This window comes from Geotrypetes seraphini, chromosome 16 (assembly GCF_902459505.1).
Source record: "Geotrypetes seraphini chromosome 16, aGeoSer1.1, whole genome shotgun sequence".
NCBI classification, from domain to species: Eukaryota; Metazoa; Chordata; class Amphibia; order Gymnophiona; family Dermophiidae; genus Geotrypetes; species Geotrypetes seraphini.
The window spans coordinates 43,772,495-43,792,429 of record NC_047099.1 but is presented as its reverse complement, the minus strand read 5'-3'; the positions used below and the strand labels follow the sequence as shown (position 1 = coordinate 43,792,429).

Genomic DNA, 19,935 nt, shown 5'->3' with positions numbered 1-19,935 from the left:
TTTTCCTCAGAACTCCTCGTACACCGTTGAGCCTCGTGCGTAGCCTCCCGTCAAAAGAGACGCAGATGTTCTATGCGCGCGTGACTAGCAGGCCAGTCAAGGCAGGTGGTGTATGCAGCTATCCAAGACGCAGCGACTACACTTCCCAACATGCACAGCGGTAAAAGCGCTTCCTCAAAGACCAGGGGCGGGACTGACTCGCGCGTGATAAAGAAAAGCTTCGGATTGGCCCACAGCGGGCAAATGGGCGCCTAGACGGAAGTGACGCAGAATGTCTCTCGGTGGCAGCAGGAAGCCGGGCGATGGCGGCCTGCATTAGGGACCCGTGCGGTTTGCTCTGTGTCTTCGTCACCTACCTAAGCGTGGCCTACGCTGACTATGTTATCCTGCGGCACATCCTCCTGCTCAGCTACGCCGGCAGGTACCCTTCTCTGCAGTAGCCCCTTCCTTCGCTGGGCGCCCTGGTGTATGCTGGGATTTGTAGTCCACACTCATTGAAACGAGGCTGTGTAATCCAAATCACTTCCCCAATGAATGGAACATTAGTAACCCCGAAGATTATGTTGAGTCTGTATTGGTGAAGTGATTGGGATTTGTAGTTGGACAGACTTCCCCCAAATGAATACATGTTCTCTAGAGCAGTGGTTCCCAACCCTGGAGGACCACCGGGCCAATCAGGTTTTCAGGCTAGCCCTAATGAATATGCATGACAGAGATTTGCATATAATGGAAGTGACAGGTATGCAAATCTCTCTCATGCATATTCATTAGGGATATCTTGAAAACCCGACTGGCTGGGGGGTCCCCTAGGACAGGGTTGGGAGCCATTGCTCTAGACTTAATACCGTTCTAGTCTTCTATCTAGTGCAGCGGTTCCCAACCCTGTCCTGGAGGAACACCAGGCCAATTGGGTTTTCAGGCTAGCCCTAATGAATAGGCATGAAGCAAATTTGCATGCCTATCACTTCCATCATATGCAAATCTCTCTCATGCATATTCATTAGGGCTAGCCTGAAAACCCGATTGGCCTGGTGTTCCTCCAGGACAGGGTTGGGAATCACTGATCTAGTGGATGTATAAAATTGGCTTTGTAATACGGTAGATCAGTGATTCCCAACCCTGTCCTGGAGGAACACCAGGCCAATCGGGTTTTCAGGCTAGCCCTAATGAATATGCATGAGAGAGATTTGCATATGATGGAAGTGATAGGCATGCAAATTTGCTTCATGCATATTCATTAGGGCTAGCCTGAAAACCCAATTGGCCTGGTGTTCCTCCAGGACAGGGTTGGGAACCACTGCGGTAGATGATGGCAGATAGACTGAAATGTCCCATACACTCTACCTAGTAAGGTGTTTGTTTTAATTTCTTATATACCACCTGCAACCAAAAGTTATTGAAGCAAAGTACATTCAGCTATGGAGCATCATCATTATGTCACATACCAGTACACTAAAATTTCAACCTACCTTCCATTTCAGAGATCCGCTCCATAGCTTCCTCAGTGAAATTCACTTCCTTACCCCACAATCCAATCCCTTCTACATCCCTTTTATCCACTCAATGATTACCAATAGCCTTTCTCAAGGTATCGTGCCCCAAGCCTGGAAATTGACGAGCATTTGCCCAAAACTCAAAGACACCAAACTACCCACCACTAAGTGTTATATCATCCCATATAATCTACAGTTTTACACAAAGATTGCTGAAAAGCACATTTTTTCCTTACTGTCATTTTCTGGGGGAAAAAAACAAATGCTCTACATCCACATCAAACGGGTTTCCAACAATACCACTCAACCAAAACTTCTCTCATAGGACTTACCATCTTGATCATCACAAATCAATGCTCCTCCTCTCTCTCGATATCACTGCTTCCTTTGATACTATTGACCACCAGATTGGTCTCACTGGCCATGGCTTGCAGATCTAGTATGGCTCCAATGGGACAGAGGCATCAAGCTACCAGTTCATTCAAGGCTACTCAGGGCTAGATGCACCAAACAAGGTTGTTAAGAGCATGTGAGTCGCTGTTGGCCGACTCTGGAACATGGATTGATGTTCCAAAATGTTTCCATGAGAACAATTGCACGGAAGTTCGCCCTAATCCCATCCGACCAGTTGCTCTGAGAGCAACTTTGACATGTGCACAAAGACGGTTTGGGCAAGCCCGAACAGCTGAGCAGCTGAGAAAGCCCCAAAGCAGCCTCCTGCCACTTACCTACTGGGGCTTTTTTTTTCTTTCTTTTTTTTTAAATGGCACAGATGCGGTGCATGTGTTACACATGCACAATATCTGACCCATTAAAAAAGAAAATGCTGTAGCGCCAACCCACCCCGGAAACAGAATAGAGGCAGGAGGAATGCTCACTCCTTCTTAAAACTGCGGAAACTCCCCTTGCGCCAGCCAAAATCGGCAGGAGGGATGCCCACTCCTTCCTGCCCACCGAGGAAACCCCGCTGCACCAGTTAAAATCAGCAGGAGGGATGCCCACCATGAACCCCCCCAAACTGACCACTCCCCTCTCCTGCTCCCCTTCCTAAAAAAAAATGGCAGGAGGGATGCCCACTACCTCCTGCCTCCGGATGCCTTCCTGAACAACCCCTCCCCGTACATGAAAATTAGTTGACAGCAGGAGGGATGCCCATTCCCTCCTGCTCCTCAGACCCGCTACTGCAAAATGGCGGGCCTTCCCGGTGCGTCCTGGGTACACAGGTGTGTGTGTGGGGGGGGTTAAGGCTCTCATTGATTCGGATGCCTAAGGCCCCAATCAGTAATACCTACTATCCTCCTCCTTTCTTTCCTATAAATAATTGTAGTTCCATCCCTCTTCCCTTTTGTCTCGATTTGTCTTGTATCTACCCAAAGTACTGATGGTATGTCATTGATTTTATAATTTTAATGTATTGTACACCGCTTTGATAGTTTTAAGGCAGTATATCACATTTTAATAAACTTGGAATGTACACTGCTCAGTAACTTTTGAACTGGCAAGTGCATATAAGAAATTAATTGCAAGGCCTGTGTGAATGAGACTGTTTTCAGCCAAGCTGTATTCTGTAGGAACACCTTTCCACCAGATGCATGAGTCAACATAGCTTAGTTGTGCTGATTTTAATGGAAATGATTATCTGGAGGCTCTGGTGAGCTGACTCCTGAGGAACCTGAGTGACCATAAGCCTAGGATTGACCGTTTTTGTGACCTCTTTTCCAGTGTCTGGTGTCCATTCCATGCTGTTGTGTTTAACTTCATTGTCTTCATGCTTCTGGCTTGCCACACAAGGGCTGTCTTTTCTGATCCAGGTAAGTAACCTCACTTCTCTTTACGCTGGCGTGCCTAACCTTCTCCTAAGCTGGTAATACTGAGTTTATGTTCAAATATATTTTATTGAGCTCACGAAAAACAGCAAACAAAGATACAAAGCAAACATCAGACATGCTCAACGTTTTGATATTACAAAACCAAAATCCTCCCCCCCCTCCAAACCAAACCGCCCCACCGTAATACTGAGTTTAATGTGGAGCTCATCTGTGAATGTTCAAACGTTTTATATATTTGAGTTATGCTCCTAAATTGCTCTCTTGGAAATTTTACTAGGGCCGAGCAGCTAGCTTTATGCTCAAAATTTCACTGAATCTCTAAATTTTAGGATTATATAGAGTGGGTGGGAACAGGTGGCCTAGTGAGGGTAAGTGGAGCCTGGGCAGTGGCCCCCCACCTCCTTCCCAACCCCTCTCCCACCGCATACGTGCCTCCCCCTCGAGAGCAAGAGCATGAACTTGCTGCCCGCATCGTGTCGGCTATGCCTCCGATGTCACTTCCTAGGCATGGGCGTCAGAGAGAGGTGACACCGACGCGGGCGGCAAGCTTGAGCAGGGAAAACAAAAGAGGTGCAAGGGAAGAGGCGCACACGTGTGGCAGGGGAAGTCGGGGAGTGGAGAGGGGGGACAAAGACCGCACCCCCCTTACTATGCCAGTGGGTGGGAACAGGGGAAGAGAAGTTAGCACTGATTGGTTGGTTGGTTGGTTTTGAAGAAAATGAAGCATAGACTCCTAGAGCAATGCAAACAGGTATAACAAAACCTAACAGATACAACAAAGAGTCCAGGTTTGGGTTCTTATGAGTCAGAATAGGCCATATAAACAACCCCACTGTAAGCCCTCCCCCCTCCCCCCATCGAACCTCAAGTAGTAAGGGCACTGCTGGCTTCCGCAATCTATTTACAATTTAACTCCTGATAGTAGGGGATAGAGCAGGGGTGGGCAACTCCAGTCCTCGAGAGCCAGAATCCAGTCAAGTTTTCAGGATTTCCCCAATGAATATGCATTGAAAGCAGCGCATGCGAATAGATCTCATGCATATTCATTGGGGAAATCCTGAAAACCCGACTGGATTCTGGCCCTGGAGGACTGCAGTTGCCCACCCCTGGGATAGAGTACAGTGCTCCTCCGGTCATTCGCGGTATTTTCTGACCGCGAATGACCGGACAGGAGAAGGCAGCCGGAGAAGCAGGAGAAAGCAGCAGGAGCGCCAGCAAGTGAAGGAAATCACTCGCGGTATGCTCCCACTGCCTCTTCCTGCAGTAAAGTCGGACCTCATGCACTGATTTTTAATGCTAGAGTCCTAAATTTTGGCAAATGAACAGCAGGCCTACATTTGTGAGGGTAAACTAAGGTAAGTTTTCCAGCTGAAAACTTAAGGTTCTTTTACTAACAGATTTAGCACATGTGCATGACTAGTGCACGCTAAATGCCATAGGACTATAATGGCTGCGTGGCATTTAGTGCATGGTAAATCTGTTATGTCTCGGATTTTGTTCAAAAGTTTGTGTTGGTGGCTCTGGTCAAAGTCATTGTCCAAAAGGCCTCTCCAAATATCCTCTTGGGTGATCCTGATGAGAGATGCCAGTCTTTACAGCTGGGGGGGGGGGGGTCATCCAGTTCAGGGTCGATGGTTGCCCTCTCAGAGGAAGTGGTCCATCAACAGATTGGAGCTGCAAAGTGTTTGTCTAGTGCTGCAGACATTGGAGAACAGCCTGAAAGGCTTTTCTTAGACAATGTTCGTAATTGTGAAAATGAATAATAGTTATTTGCAGAGGAGCATTCCAGGAAATATGTAGCAGCTGATCCTAGTTGCTTGCCTTTAGTATCTTGTGTGTGCGTATGTGCACATGTGCTTTGGGGAGGTGGCAGCTGGAGGCATCTATCTGCCAGCATTATCACTAGTGCCCAGAAGGGGGACACACTATGCTTTGTAATGCACACACTCCTTGCCAAAGCTGCAGCTTTAGAAAGTGCGGGAGACATGGAAAAGCTGGACTGTAAGGAAAAAGGTGCCCACAGATTAACTGGATTTGAGCTAGGCAAAGCTGCCGCCACTCCTCGGGGTTAAGTCAATTTGATATGTATGCTTTTTTTAAGCTGTGTTATGTAATATATTGCAGATTGGATGTGAAGTGCGGCATTATATTCTCTGAATTAAAGAGGAGCAGGGTTGCTTTGTTTATGACATTTGTGTTCTGATTCTCTCAGGCATGGTCCCCCTTCCTGACACTGCCATCGATTTCTCAGACCTAAGAAGCGGTACGCAGCGCAAGAACGACCGGGTAAGGCGCTCTCTCTCGTGTCTTCAGACTTTCTCAAATGTCCCCTTTGGAATTTCCTTATGTTCATCCTCTTCCCGGTGATGTCACTATGGAGTCCTGTGGCCTTAGCACACCCTTACATGGATCTTTCCCACACGCTAAGACCATTTGTACTGCAGCCATAAAATAGCCATTTTGTAGGTGGTAAGGGTTCATGCAGTTGAGGATGGGCCGGGGAGGACTTCGACAGAGACTCCAGTAGATGGAACCTAAGCACAGTAACGGGCAGCGCTTTGGGTTTCTGGCCCAGAAATATCTAAGAAAAAGGACCATTTAAAGTAATTCATTCATTTAGAGAACATGTGCTGGCAGACTGGATGGACCATTCGGGTCTTTATCTGCCGTCATTTACTATATAGTAATGTAGATGTGCCAACTGGTTAGTACAGGAATGCTTACTTTTCACCCATGAACACCCCCCCCCCCCAAGAAATTAGATATTCTCTAGCGCAGGGGTCTCAAAGTCCCTCCTTGAGGGCCGCAATCCAGTCGGGTTTTCAGGATTTCCCCAATGAATACGCATGAGATCTATGTGCATGCACTGCTGTGAATGCATATTCATTGGGGAAATCCTGAAAAGCCGACTGGATTGCGGCCCTCAAGGAGGGACTTTGAGATCCCTGCTCTAGCACATGCATGTTTTGGAAGTATCGGAGTGCCCCTACTTTTTTGGTTTTTAGCAAAAGGATCCCTTGTGAAAATAAGCCTTTGTCTCAGTATCTTCTGCTTCTATCTCCTGAGCCTGCCAGTGTTATACCCTCTACTGGCTATGCATTCAAAAGCTCATCAGGGAGTAGAATAATGTCTTTAGAGCGTTCGCAGACATCATTGGCTTTGAGGGTCATTTTCTCGCTGGATGTTTTTCAAGTGGCAATAGCAGAAATGCTGCATATGGGCCCATCCAGTGGTTTTCATTTTTATACTGGAGTGGTTGTGCTTTTAAGCACCTGAAGCTCTAGCTAAAGTAGGAAGAGAGAAAAGGAATTTTATAATAACTCACTTATTCTAGTCATACAGATTACTAAGTTAATATGTTTCCTTCTTTGTGAACAAATTGTTTTGTTATCCAGACTTCTCATAATGTAGTGTTCGCACTAATGAGAAGCATTGGTACTAGCAAAGTGCTTTTAGATAATTAATTGGCAGATAATGTGTTGTCTTCTCTTCCTTCGTCACAGTATAAATTTTAATGATCTGTTAGCATCCCTCCAGACTGGCCCAGCAGGTGGAAACAGAGCTAGACTATGGCGATGCAATACAGGCCCTCAGGAATCTAGTATTCTCGGTCTCGAGCAGGTGGTGGACAGAGTCTGTGCAGTCTTTATCAGTTTGGAGAGTGTCTGGGTTTATTCAGATTAGATTAGAAAAAAAAGTGTTTCTGCCTTATTCCCTCTTCTGGGTTTGGTCTGCTGTTTGGGGCTAAGACCCAAAGCGGTCTTCTTTGCACCAGGGATGCTAGACTTGGTTGGCTGAGTCCCTCCTCTCTCCAATTGCCACCTTGGTTCCATCTGGGTCCGGGTCTGAAGTGCCTTTCATGTGCTTTAGCACCTTGGGAGACTTGGAGTCAGCCAAGACAGGAGATGGGAGGGATCCCTCCTGTCCCGGCCCACCAGGTCATATGGCAGGCCTGGCGGAGGCCTACAAAAAGTCCGGGAGGGGGCGGGTGAGCGCTGACCCAAATATAAGACAAGGCCCCCATTTTTGGGCCACTTTTTTGGCCCCCAAATCTCATCTTATATTCGAGTATATAGGGTAATCTAAGGAAATACTTCATGACAAGAATGGTTAATGCTTGGAATGGCCACCTGGTACAGATGAAGACTGCATCTGAGTTAAGAAAGTATGGGATAAGCACAAAGGATTTCTAAAGGGGACGAAGGGGTTGTGGAACTTGGTAATTGGTATGGCTGGCTTGGTAGATGGTCTTTACCTTTTGCCATTTTCAGGGGAATGAGGACTGGACGGTCTGCAATCGCTGTGAAACCTACCGGCCCCCACGAGCTCACCACTGTCGTGTCTGTCACCGATGTGTCCGTCGAATGGATCATCACTGCCCCTGGTATGTAAATCACCTCTGCTCCTGGAACATGCACTCTGCTGATCCCACTTCCTTTGCATCAGTTGCACTGAATATGATTGTGTGTTAGATTTGCTCTGTAAATGTGTTTTTCAAATATTTATCCGTTTTGTTCCAATAAAGTGTGTGTGTTTCAGGCTGTGAAAGAGGTTTTGCTGAATAGCTGAACTGCTCTTCCTACCCACCACTGGCTCCCACACTTAAAGTGGGCGTAAAGAATGATAATGCTCCGGTGGACACATCGTAGCGACTCTTTAAATTCGCTCTCTAACGAAAGAAACCATTTACAGCTGGTCTAACAGCTGAATTCATAAAACATCGACAATGAAACCGCAGCCCACGTTGTCTCCTAGAATCTGTCCCCCCCAACACACACACTCACTCGCTCGCTCATATTGCAGGTGGTCTTTGACCTCACAGTTCAGTTTTTTCTGGTCTGCTGGTGCTGAATCACAGCCTCATTCACACTCGATACACAAAGTCAGTGAAGTGGAACGCTCAGGATATACATATTATTATACAGCTGATGCATTTCATATTCATTATGTACAAAAGGCATTTAGGAAAATGAGAGTGTCGGGCACTGCCTCTTGCAGGCAGTCAGGATTCTGTCTCTTGGATCTTGGGATCAATGTTCCCTCTAAGAACCGAGTTGATGTGAGCAAAAATGTTCCGTTACATTAACCTGATGGTATAAGAATTACAATATAAATAAAAAAATGGAAAATAAGATATTATTATATTGAAAGGACTTAAAACATTTCTCAGTTTGCTTTCAGAGACCAACACCTTCTTCCTGACCTGAGAAAGGTGGTTTTGGTCTCTTATAGTTAAGAACTGAAGATTTGCCATACTGAGTCAGACCGAAAGTCCAAAGCCCAGTATCATGCTTCAAACAGTGGTCAACCCAGATCCCAAGTAATAAAACAGATTTTATGCTGCTTCTCCTAGGAATAAGCAGTGGATTTCCCCAAGCCATCTCAATAAAGGCCTGTGGGCTTCTCTTTTAGGAGATTTAGCCAAGCCTTTTTTATACCCCGCTAAGCTAACTGATTTCACCACATTCTCCGGCAATGAATTCCAGAGTTTAATTACACATTGTGTGAAGCAATATTGTATCCGGTTTGTTTTAAATCTACTACTTAATAGCTTTGTTGCATACCCCCTAGTCCTAGTATTTTTGGAAAGAGTGAATAAGCAATTCACATCCACCCTTTCCACTCCACTCGTTATCATATCACCCATGAGCCATCTCTTTTCCAAACTGAAGAGCCCTAGCCGCTTTAGCCTCTCCTCATATCGTTTTTGTTGCCCTTCTCTGTACTCTTTATAATGCCGCTATATCTTTTTGAGCTACTGCGACCAGAACTGCACACAGTATTTGAGGTGCAGCCGTAACATAGAGCAATACAAGGGCATTATAACAACATTTTCGTCTTTGTTTTCCATTCCATTCCTGATCATTCCTTACATTCTATTTGCTTTCTTAGCTGCCTGACATTGACCTGAGGGTTTCAACATATCCTCAACAATGACACCTAGATCCTTTTCCTGGGCAGTGATTCCTAACATAGAACCCACATCACAGAGCTATAGTTTGGGTTCCTCTTTCTCACATGCATCACTTTGCACTTGCTCAAATTAAACGTCATCTGCCATTCTGATGCCCAGTCTTTTAATCTGATAAGGTCCCCTTTCTCCCCCTCAGCTTCTCTCCAGCATCTGTCCTTTCACTTCACCTGTTCTATCATCTCCCTCCTCTCTGTAACCCACCCTCAACGTTTGCCTTCTCTCCCCTGTTCTATCTGTCTTCCCACTTCTATATAAAATCTGCTCCCTCTCCCCCCCACACCAAACCATTTCCACCAGCTTTTGCCCCCTCTCCTCCCACTCCACTTCCACATGTGTCTGTCCCCACCCCATTTCCACCAGTATCTACCCCCTTTCTCTCTCCCACCCACCCCACATCCACCACAGTCTGTCCTCTCTCTCTCCCCCACCCTACATCACCAGCGCGTTTCCCTAACATTCCTACTGCTGCTGTTTTCCCAAAGCAGCAGCAGCAGCAGCAGCAAACTAAAACAAACCAGCTGTGGAAACTTCCCATACATATCCATGGCTGTGGCTCTGTCATGAAAGAAGTGACGTCGGAGAGGGTGGACCAGCAGCCACAGGTATATAGGTCTCGCTTCCAGTTTGCTTCAGGAAAGCAGCAGAAGGTGTTGATCCTAACCCCACTGCACGGCCTTCTGCGAAGGTGTATGGCCATGCAGCTTAGAGGGAACATTGCATGGGATGGACCATTCTTCTACTGCCTAATGCCAAACTCTTGCACTATTAATTCTGTAATAACCTGGGTTTTTTTCTCCTCTAGGATAAATAATTGTGTTGGAGAAATGAACCAAAAATACTTCATACAGTTTCTTTTCTATACAGGTATGTGAGAGGTCACGATAAGGGTATTTTAATATACAGAAAACATATTTTAGAGGGAACAGATAGGGGCAGAGTGGATGTTGTATCATTCTACAGAAAGAGGAGACAGGCCAGTGATGGGAGTAGAACATGAGATGCGAGTTCTAATCCTAGCATTGCCATTTGTTCTGTGTGAATTACTTTATACCTTTTTGCTTCTGGTTACTCAGTGGTAATTGAACACTTGTTCACCTCGTCAGGTTCCAATAAATGCATGAACAAACAAAAGGACCAAATGCTACAGTCCAATCATATCAAAAACACAAAGCAGCACATATCGAGCCTGTAGCTATTTCTTTAAAAATCCTTAACTGAAAACAATCTTATTCAAAGTGGCATTATTAGGTCCAAAATGATTTACATAATAATCCATATGCTCAACATGTTTCGACATTTAGTGCCTTCTTCAGGGGCAAATTTTAAATGTGTAACTGGAGAGACAGTTGTCTTAAACACTTATAAGGTTACATGTATATATAAAGTACTGTGGAGCTAATAATTCTACTTTAATTAAGGATTTTTAAAGAAATAGACCTGCCTGTTTCTCCTCTGAGATGCTACGGTTCTTACTGTGTTACGGCCACGAGGTAGGTCATTTTATTCAAAGTTCCCTGTGTGTGACTGACGGTTCTGTTCTGTTAGTGGTTATTCTCCTGGGCAGACGGGTGGGTCCAGATGGTCTTTTGCTAATCTCATTTCTAGTAACATCCACTCTGGATTCTGTATGAACCGGGTCTTGTAGAAGTTACATTCAAAGCTTTCTGCACCTCCCTCATGGCAGTGGAGTATAGTTGCCCCCTTCAGTGTTTTTTTCCTTCTGCAAACAAACTGTGCAGAGCTGTTTCTGATCTTCTCTTATTTTTCTACGTAAGTTCGATATTTTTTTTTCCCCCCTGTGGCTTTGGTGCTCTAAAACAGTGGTTCTCATCTCAGTCCTGGAGTACCTCCTTGCCAGTCAGGTTTTCAGGATATCCACATTGAATTTGCATCAACTTGATTTGCATACACTGCCTCCATTATATCCAAATTTCTTTCATGCGTAAGGGGGTACTTCAGTACCGAGTTGAGAAACACTGCCCTAAAACCCCTTTATTTAGGGGATCTCTTCCTGGGAAAGGAAGCAGGTCCCACGGAACTGGACTGCAACTTTACAGGGCAAGCCTCCGAGTGGACTTGTGGGGTCAGTCTGCTAAGTGCCACCTCGGAGCTTGGGGTCCATTCCCCTGGGAGCAAGCTTGCCTTCTGATACTCTCAGAGGCTTAAGCACAGGCTGTGGGTACGCTGAGTAAGAGCCCTCGGGATATCAGGATGCTGGCTGCGTATTCCCTGCTCCCATCCCGCTTTGAGGTTCCGAGGGGGGTGGAGGTCTCGGTCGGGGTCTGTTGCAGAGTTCCAAGACATTGTCTTCTCTGCCAGAGGTCACTTGATCCAGTTCCCAGTACCATTGTTCCCTCGGACCCAGATTGCCAGATTCCATTTTTGGATCCAACAAACAAAGATGCCTCTGGGAGCCCTGGCCAGGTGAAGACCCCTCTATACGCCGGCTGGTTAAGTCTGTATCGATCCATCCATCATTTTGTTACAAATTCTTCAGCCTTCCACTGCTCAGTGCACTGTCAGAAGCTTCTTCACTACTCAGACTTCCTTTTTTTTCTTTTCCAGCACATTCAGATCTCGCTGCCCTGGTTACAAAGCTCTGGGAATCTTCTGATGGCTCTTTAATAGTGGCTAAAGCTATGTCTCCGCTTTATCCTATGGCGCCTGAATTTCAGCAGCTGTTTGAACAGCCTAAGGTGGACTCTGCAGTGATTTAGGTCACCAAGTGCACAGCTCTTCCTAGTGGAGGAGAAATGATGCTAAGGGAGGCACAGGGTGGTCATAGTCTTAAAGAGACAATTTGAGGCAACAGTGATAGTCTTGTTTGCTGCACGGACTTGTCACACAAGACTGCAACGGGTGGTATCAGTGGAGGAGGATGCCTGCCCCCAGCTGGAGATTGCTGGGGTGGATTATGTGACAGACACCTTATAAGACCTCATTCAGGTCCTAGGCAGAGTCATCTCATGTGGTAGCTGCTGTCGAGATCTAACCTCTAAAGCTGCTTTAGGCAGGCTGCCCTTCAGAGGGATGTTATTTGGCAAAGGACTTGATGACCTCGTGAAAATTGTGGTGGATTGCTGCCCTAAGTCGACATAATTTCTGTACCTCTCACAGATCCCACCAAGGTAACATGAGCTCCTCCGCCCAAGAGAAATCCCTGTGATGCCAGGATTCCAACCGTGCCTCCTCGCATTGGGGGGCGGTTGTCTGCATTTCAAAGGGAATGGAAGCTGGACATCATACAGGTGGAACACAGGCAAGAATTATTTTGTCTCCCCTCGGATTTGTTTCTGGATTTTCCAGCCATAAAAAGAGGCCAGGGTCCAAGCTACGCTTTAGCAGCTCTTAGACATTCAAGCTGTAGAGCCAGTCCCCGATGATGAATTGGGCTCAGGCAGATACTCCTTATGCTTCATTGTGCCCAAGAAAGGCACAAATGATTGGAGACCTGTCCTGGATCTCAATACAGTCTATGCATTTCTGAAGATTCCACAGTTTCACATGGAAACGGCCCAGTTGGTCATTGGGGCAGTGGTCTCCCCTGAGGAGATTTGTAGGGCAGCGATTTGGTCCATTCTACATATGTTTTATAAGTTTTACAGAGTAGATGTAGCGGCAAGGGAGGATTCCGCCTTTGGGTCCTCAGTGTTACGAGCCGGCGCAGTATGCCTGTCCTAGATTTCTGGGACTGGTTTTGTACATCCCATCCGTCCAGAAAGATACACCTATTGCACTAGAAAAAGAGATTAGGTTCTTACCTTGCTAACATCTTTTCTAGTAAATAGGTGTGTCTTTGTGGAGTCCCTCCCTGTCGGTTATCTCCTGCGCCTACCTACTGTCTCAGTGAGAAAATTCGTGTCCAAAACTGAAATTTTGAATGTCAGTCAGACCTTAAGGGTATGAAGGATTATTTATTTATTTTTAATTTATTCCATTTTCTATACCGTTCTCCCAGGGGAGCTCAGAACGGTTTACATGCATTTATTCAGGTACTCAAGCAGTTTTCCTTCTCTGTCCTGGCGGGCTCACAATCTATTTAACGTACCTGGGGCAATGGGGAGATTAGGTGACTTGCCCAGAGTCACAGGGAGCAACGTGGGTTTGAACCCACAACCTCAGGGTGCTGAGGCTGTAGCTTTAACCACTGCGCCACACTCTCCCCATTGGGGTATTATTTGAACTCTCTAAAGGTTTCTGTTTGGCTTGTTTCGCTGTTTTGATTGTTTAGTGGCAATGTTTAACATGTTTGTTTTCAGAGCAAAACACAACTGTAGTTTGGAGGGTTTCCCCGTACCTCTCCTTCACATGGCTTTCTATATGGGGCTATTGCCTGCTTTGATACAAACTGAAGGGGGCAGCAGAGCCTTATAGTGAAGGAGGAGGGATTCAAAAGCTGGGGTGGATTCATTCATTCAGCGTGAAACATATTAGCAAGGTAAGAACCTAATCTCTTTTTACTCTATTTGCTGCTGGGAAAGTTAGGTGCTGAAATGTTGCTTGAGATGGAAGGGTGGGATGCCGATGTGCTCTGGCAGTGAGCCATGAGAGCCAGACAGCGGCCGTTGGGAGTCCCACAATGCATTTCCTGATGCAGCTGGATTGTCCTTTCTTGTGGTTAGAATTTTGTTTTTTCATATCAGAGGTTTTATTTCTTTCTTTCTAAGAACACTAGACTTTAGACAGAAGTTTGTTGCTGCAGAGGCTTAGGGAAAGGATTCATCTGGCAGTTGCCGAATGTACTGAAATTAGGACAGCAGGTACAATTAAGTCCTGTGGACCGCCAAGGCAATGGGAGAGAGAAAGTAAAGTAACCACACAGCCTGTCTTTTTGCAAACTCATGGAATTTGCTAGAATAAGTCTTGCTTTGATCCCTGCCACATCAAAGGTATCTGTACAGATTCTGGGCAAGACTTTCTCAAGGCAGATTTACATGTGTCGTGTTGATTATTTCAAAAGTACATATGTGTTTGCCTCGTTTGACACATCCTGTGGGTAAACAAATGTGTGGGGAGGGTAATAATCACTTTCTGGGGTAAAACATTTAACCAGCAAAAAGGCTCTTCTTGTTTAAGGTCAGTGGCAGAAGGTAATCACGAACTTGCATCTCGGGTTGTTATAGGTATCCAGATTTGAATTCAGAGCCCTCAGACTCCCAGGGGCCGATGCTCAAAACTAATGCCAGCAGAACTTTATTTTGAGGACTGTTTCCTGTTTTTACAGACAGGGTCCGAGTTTCATACAAATTGAACTTAAGAACGGTTTAAAAAATGGAATCTATTCTTAACCTGGGGTCTGCATAAGAGCCGCACTTAATGCAAAACCTTTGTACGCGTGCGTCGGGCACATTCCTCCTCTTTTGGTTTGTTACTGTATATGAATCACGCATATCATTTGCATATAATTTCTTTTGAGCATTCCTTTGGGGGTTTTTTGTACTGCTGTTGCATTATGGGCTTTTGCCCCTGGCTTTGAGCATCGGTCTCCCGGTGAGACGCTCGGCTACTAAGATACAGAAGGGGGGGGGGATGGTGTGTTTTTAAGAAGGAAATGATCAGCTCATCTCCCTTGTTCATTTGCACCCCCACCCAATCACTGTGTTTTACCAAGATGTGGTTTTATTTAAAGATTTTAAAATTGGTCAGAGAGGAAGGGTGCAAGCTTTCTTTTGGGAATTCTTTTTCAGGGTTAAGTAGCCTCTATGCACTGGGCCTGGTCCTCACCACCTGGCTCTGGCCTTTGGAGAAGGGGACGACGGCAGAGGCGGAGGATGGAGATCGTGTCCACCATAGCCACATCCAGATGTGAGTTTGCAGGAGGTGCCGAGAGAGGCTGGAAATGTGGAATGTGCTGGCCTGTAAACTTTCACTGTATGTCTTTTTGGGTTCCTGCTTTGGTGTTTAAAGAAACTGCGCTAAAGAGTTTGGTCCTTTTCAGTTCAGAATTAAATTTGATGGTGGGGAAATACTGCATCATAACTAAGAGGTCCGATCTGGGCCCATCCAGAGGTTTTACCTTAACGGTTGAGCACGCTCGCATATCAGCTGATGCCTTGGGGGTGGGTTTGCCAGAAGAGAGGGTCAGACAGAGCTTCAGTGACAAGACAGTAGATTGTCTTCGGTTTCCTGGGTGACGTTGTCCTAGGGCGCAGAAAAGGCTCTTCGTGTTTCTGCCCTAATGCCTCACCTTGTGACTTTCAGAATTCATTGCATCATCCTGCTGGTGGAAGCCATTCTCTTCGGCCTCTTTGTCACAGTTGTATTTTATGATCAGGTGAGTTTGAAAGGCTTGTGATATATACATAAACTATTTATTTACTAATTTATCCTAAAATCACTTTTTCTGAATTCAACTTTTTTGGATATATGTTTTTGGCTGGATAGTGCAGATAATAAATGTTTAAAATACTTCAACAAAGTAAGTTTTACTTATTTTTCCTTGTTTGGAGAGATGGGATCTACAGGAGCTGTGAGGTCAACCCCTTCATACTACACTTGGTATTTGTGCTGAAGGAAAGGATTGCGCTCACAGCTTCTGCAGTCCCACTCTCGCCCAGCAGGAGGTGCTGCAAAGAATGGTGCTGAAGATTTTGGCTCGGGTGGAACTTGCAGCTCCTGTGAACTCAGAGAACCCACCCGCTCATACCAACATAGTAAATAATGGCAGATAAAGATCAGCACGGGCCATCCAATCTGTCCAAAGAGATTGCTGAGGTGGTGTCTGCTGCTCTGTCCAGGTTGCCTCCTTCTTCCTGGGCTTGGTCTTTTTTTTTTCAATTTTTTTTCCTTTGTAAGAGTCATCTTATATTTTACTGTGAGTGGAAATATTCTATGATTTTATTCCATCCACTTTCTTTGGAGGAGAGTGTGGTGCAGGAGTTAGGGCTACAGCCTCAGTACCCTGAGGTTGTGGATTCAAGCCCTGCACTGCACCCTGTGACCCTGGGCAAGTCACTTAATCCTACACTGCCCCAGGTACATTAGATAGATTGTGAGTCCACGGAGACAGATAGGGAAAATGCTTAAAATACCTGTGTATAAACCGCTTTGAGTGTGGTTGTAAAAGTACAAAAAGGCAGTATCCAAGTCCCAATCCCGGTGTATATCCTATACCTTTTTGAATTCTGTAACTGTTTTCATCCACCACTCTCTCTGTGGTGGTCTTTATTGTTGCTCTGATGGAACAGGACTGCAGGAGCTGTTAGCTCAACCCCTTTCTTCCACACTCGGCACTCCTGTATCATTCCATACAGCACCTCCTGCTGGTAGAGAGTGGGACTGCTAAAGTTGTGAGATCAGCTCCTTCCTACCACACACTCTCCAGTATCTAGTACGAGAAAAGGCTAAAAATCCCGGTTCCAGTTCAAAAGAGACACGAGTCCTGACAAGTGAGCTTCTTCCCTTTACCCGTGAGCATCTACATTTTTCAACTCGGCCCCCTTGTGTCACTGAGCAGTGCTTCAGCTCCCCAAGCGAGTTGAGAAGGTGTCTTTCCGTCTGCCAACAGAATTACTGACATTTGAATTGATTTTGCTCAGATTGTCTCCATAATTACGGATGAGACCCCTATTGAGCAGCTGAGGAACCGGCTGTTGAAAGAAGCACACCGTGAAGTTAGTCACACTCGGAAACCAAAGCTAGCATTGTTACGAGAGGTGTTTGGAAGAGGTGAGTCCATGAGGAAGCCAGAAACACCTGAATTCCTGAGGGTGTGTTTGAAGTTTGTGTCCCTCCAAAGACGTGTCTGCCGAGTTGCACTCTCTCTGTTGGATTTGTGAACCGTTTCCTTTGCACGTGTGTGTTTGCCCCTCCCCTGAAATCACTTTTGTCTTTAGTATTTTAATGGTTTCCAGGGGATTCTGCCAAGAGCCGTGTTTGGGGGATTTTATTCATCCGTTAGTATGCATTTTGGGCCTTGGTTCATAAGTGCATGTATGTTCCTGTTCCCATTCCCAGTGAAGCATGCCAGAATGAGAAATAGAAGGGCACAGAGGGTTGCATTCAAGGAAGATTTTTTTTTTCTGGTAAAAGAACAGGACGAAGTTATTCACAAAAGCAACTTTATTTTTTATAGGCAGAATATGTCGAAATGCCTTTTTGAACAAGGGCTATTGTGTGTTCTTAGATTACTGCATAACCGTTGCCAAAAAGTCTTAGCAGTGGTTCTCGGTTTGCAGTCTATGAAAAGAATTGATTGCATGGTGTTGACAAATCATCTCATTCTTGTGTTTTTGCCCTTTGTTTGAAGGTTACGTTATCTGCTGGTTTTTCCCATGTAACACCCCTCCCTCCTCCGGAGGCCCAGCCTACAGCTACCTTCCAAACTACGACGTGTGACCTCATCCTCCGATTACCACTGGAGCTGACCGAGTGCCATTTTCTCTTCTCGGCAGACTCATGTCTTTTCTAATCACGTTGCTTTCCATTTTGAAGGCTTGAAGCTGTGAGGTGAAGGGGAAGCTTTGGGTACATTCTGCAGATGAGATTTGAGGCATGAACAATTTTGGCAACGGCCATAACGTGTGCGGTCGCTCAGACTGTTACTACTGCGCTCAAGATGATTTTTTTTTTTTTATTATCGGTGCCTGTTGAGCAACCAGGGTCTCCCCTTTCACTGAGGTTCCATTTGTTCTGAGCCAGTGGACCTCTTACCCTCCCTCGGAAAAGGAAGAGGGCCTGGCATTAGCTCAGTTCTCTGACCTGCTTTTCCCTTTTGGATGGATTATCGATACTTACCTGGTGTATCAACACTTGACTGCTGTTTGATCTTGTGATAGTATGAGATGGAAAAATATGGTGCACTTTAGTCATACCCATTATGTGTTTAAATGTGAAAGAAACTCAAACAATTTTCTTTGCATCTCTTGACAATTTGTTGTCCCATGTACTGCATTTCTTCTCGGAGTCCTTCAACTTGTTTGTTCTCTCTGCCGAAGTACATTTTTAAAGCTGTTCTTAAGTCGGGTTTGTATGTAACTCAGAACTTGTAGATTTTAAGATTCTGCTCCCAGCTGACAAAAGGGTCAACTGTCCCTGTCAGTGTTCCCTCTAAAGTACAGCATATGCAACCACACACAATGTGGCCATGCATCATTCCTGAATCTGCTACAGGAAAAGTGTAGGAGCCTCTGCCACTGGAAATAATGCTCAGTGAAATCAAATGAAGCCGCGACCGCGTTCTTAAGTTTGAGTCGTAATTAAGCCAGGCGTCTGTAACTCGGGGACTGCCTGTAATGCAGGATTTAAAGCAGGGTTGTCAAATGTCGGCCCTAGAGGGCCACAATCCAGTTGGATTTTTAAAATTTTCCCAATTTAATTTGCATGCACTTCTTCCATTGTATGCAAATAGATCTCATGTATATTCATTTGGGAAATCCTGGAAACCTGACCTGGCGAGAGCCGAGGTTGGACATCTCTGGTTTAAAGATTGAGTTTCAGGTGAGAACAAGACAGCATGAAGCAGTAGGGAAAAATTATTCTAAGGGGGGTCAAGTATCTGATAGGGTAGGTACTAAGGTGTGAGATGACTGTTACACCACTGGGAGGAGGAGAGATTTGCATTTGTTCACTAGTACTTACATTCTGTTTCTTGAATTTTTGAATGTGCTAATTTTGGATTTGAAGTTTGCAACAGGACTTTCTCACTAACCTGTGTCTAAAAATGTGATCTGTTGTCGTACATATACCTATGTGGTGCATTTACGGGTCTGAGCTGTGGTATATTTTGAACGTCTGTAACCTTTCGCTGGATGTGGGCAAAGAGCTGCCTTTTTGGGTGTCTGTGTATTACTGAAACAGTTTGCTGCTAACCTTCTTCATTCTTTTTTTAAGTTGATATATACAGACACACGTGTTGTGGGGTTATTTTTAAGGGATTAATGAAGATCTTTAAAAATTAGTTTTGACTCTTGGCCGGGCTAATCTCTGACCTGTTAATGTCTTATAAATCAGTGTTTTTCAACTCGGTCCTGGAGTTTCAGGATATCCACAATGAATTTGCCATACCCTCCCTCCATTATATGCAAATTTCTTTCATGCATATTCATTGTGGATATCCTGAAAACCTGACTGGCAAGGGGGTGACTCCAGGACCGAGTTGAGAAACACTGATTTATAAATGATTTTCAGTTACAGTAGAGATGTAGGGCAATCCCCCGATGGCCTTGGGACCAGTATGAAGAAAGGTTTCGGATACTTCTAGCATCGAGGTCCGTTTTTCTTTCACAACAAATGTTTTCTAAATACATTGTTTCAGTGTAAAAATTTTGTTGCATTTTGTGTGTATGTATATAGACATCTAAAGCTATTTATGTATTTTTCCTGTCATCTGTCTTAAAAAAAACAAACTTAACATCAAAATAATTGTTTTATGACCTTTTTTCAGCATCTTGTATTTCTCTCAGTGGTTTATATCTTGTTTGTAGGCTAAAATCTTCTTCGATTTAATAGAAATGTGGTTTGATTCTGCCCAATTCTTCGCTTTGATATTCCTTAGTTGAGCTGGGAATTTTTTTTGCCAGCTTTTCAGGAAGGAAATTATTCACCAGTGTTTCAAAATATTATGAAATATCTGCTCTCTCATTCAGCACAGTCTTGGAGGGCCGTAAACAATTCAGGTTTTCAAGCTTTCCCTAGTAGA

General features: G+C 45.1%; 1 protein-coding gene across 1 annotated transcript; it reads left to right on the top strand.

The window, feature by feature from the left end:
• Nucleotides 1-19,652, top strand: LOC117350226 (palmitoyltransferase ZDHHC3-like). Its single transcript, XM_033924357.1, has 9 exons — nt 1-421; nt 3,216-3,304; nt 5,535-5,608; nt 7,594-7,706; nt 10,099-10,160; nt 14,984-15,101; nt 15,498-15,570; nt 16,835-16,964; nt 17,545-19,652. The coding sequence occupies exons 1-9, from the start codon at nt 303-305 to the stop codon at nt 17,631-17,633; spliced, it is 867 nt and encodes a 288-aa protein (XP_033780248.1). The 5' UTR covers nt 1-302; the 3' UTR covers nt 17,634-19,652.
• The last annotated feature ends 283 nt before the right edge of the window (nt 19,653-19,935 follow it).